This window comes from Polistes dominula, unplaced genomic scaffold, assembly GCF_049000335.1.
Source record: "Polistes dominula isolate Pdom_NZ unplaced genomic scaffold, Pdom_raw_medaka contig_28, whole genome shotgun sequence".
NCBI classification, from domain to species: domain Eukaryota; kingdom Metazoa; phylum Arthropoda; class Insecta; order Hymenoptera; family Vespidae; genus Polistes; species Polistes dominula.
The window spans coordinates 2,816,549-2,818,047 of NW_028300879.1; the positions used below are offsets into that span (position 1 = coordinate 2,816,549).

Genomic DNA, 1,499 nt, shown 5'->3' on the forward strand with positions numbered 1-1,499 from the left:
AATCTAAGCTGACCAATTACCTACGTTAATGACATACCTACTTGCTGCAAAAATCTTTTTTTTCTTTTTTATTTATTTAATTTTTTTTTAAGGATCCGCTCGAGATAAAAGCACGCGGCGAGCGAAAGTTGGTAGCTGTCGAGCGAGGACGCTAGCGGTTGTGCAGTCTTTTTACCTTGTTCGGTGTAGTCGCTTGTTGCTGCGGCGAACAGCTGGTGCTGTGTACGGTCGGTTGATTGGTTGTCGCCGGCACGATGCCCTGGTGGTTCAGATGACTCAGCTGATTCAGCTGGTTGAGCTGCTGCGGCTGCTGCACCGGATTCTGGTTGGAGGCCTGCAGCTGTTGATGGTGCGTCTGATGCGCAGGATGAGTCGTCTGATGGTGCGTCGCAGGGAAAGTGGGCACCGTGAACGGGACGAACAGCATCGGGCTGCCGAGGATGTGCGCACCACCTCCACCCAATGCCCCCGTCTCCTCCCTACACCTTTTTCGTGCGTTTTTGGTTTTGGATAGCTCTTTTAGTCCATCGATCGTGTTTGTTTTATTGTTGTTGTTTTTTTTTAACTTTATCTTTTAGTTACTTTTGATTTAAAACTTGTACTTTCTAATTTTAGATTTAATCTTACTTTTGCGACGTGCTACTACGTATTATTGCCTTTTTTGTTTGGTTATTATTTTTTTATTAGGATTCTATCTTATCGATCAACGTCGAGGACGAGAACGACGACGAAGAACAGTGGTAACGGATGTGGTGGTAGAAGTAGTGGTAGTGACGACAATAGTAGTAGTAGAAGTAGTATTATTTGGTGATGATAATAGTAAAGTAGTAATATATATATATATTATATATGTATATATAAATATATATATTTATATATATGTATAATATATATAGAGATATCGAAGTCAAGGTAGGAATGTATCTTAGCGATTTATCATTACCTGCACTCCTGCCCCAGCCCTTGGTGCTGGGGGTGGGCGTAGGGGGCGGCTCGGACGGAGGTGGTGGACGCCACCCTCGCTACCCTCAGCGATAGGCCGCCCCGTTGGCTAGTAAGCTGAACTGAAGGAGGTTGGTGATTGGTATGCGCGCAGCAACAGGCACGGCAGCCGATCTGTTGTTGTGGTGCCGGTATAGCCTGAAGGTGGTGATGAGTAAGGGGCCCCCTGGGCCCCGTGGAGGAGGGAGAACACGGGTACACCCCAAGCAGGCAGCCCACCACCGCAGCCCCGGGGCCCGGTGCGCTTGGTGGCAACGCGCCTGTAGACGAGGCCACCCCAACCTCGCTGGCCCTCCTGCAACCACTGCACCACTGCACCCACCCTCCTGAATTGCCTGACTGATTCGGCCTCCTGACACCGATCGTTAAGCCGGACTGGACCACCTCAGCTGTACCCTCCTTCCTTTCGGGATCCCCTGCGGCCGGGATCTTGCTACTTTCTTTTCTTCCCAACTTGATCACCTTCGATCGCTTATGCGTAATCTCTTTACGTTTAT

At 49.0% G+C, this 1,499-nt stretch overlaps 1 protein-coding gene across 7 annotated transcripts in view; it reads right to left on the bottom strand.

Moving 5' to 3' along the window:
* The window catches only part of LOC107065093 (nucleolysin TIAR), a 418,517-nt gene extending 417,075 nt beyond the window's left edge, over nucleotides 1-1,442 (bottom strand). For 2 of the 7 annotated variants that reach the window (XM_015318424.2, XM_015318423.2), the window contains exons 1-2: nucleotides 944-1,442; nucleotides 176-485 (exon numbers count right to left, since the gene is read on the bottom strand). In XM_015318424.2, coding sequence (XP_015173910.1) covers nucleotides 176-427 — 252 coding nt within the window. In that variant the 5' untranslated portion in view covers nucleotides 428-485; nucleotides 944-1,442. The remainder of the gene's footprint in view (nucleotides 1-175; nucleotides 486-943) is intronic. The other 5 variants (XM_015318426.2, XM_015318425.2, XM_089174049.1 and 2 more) reach the window with 3 other exon arrangements.
* Nucleotides 1,443-1,499: the final 57 nt, after the last annotated feature.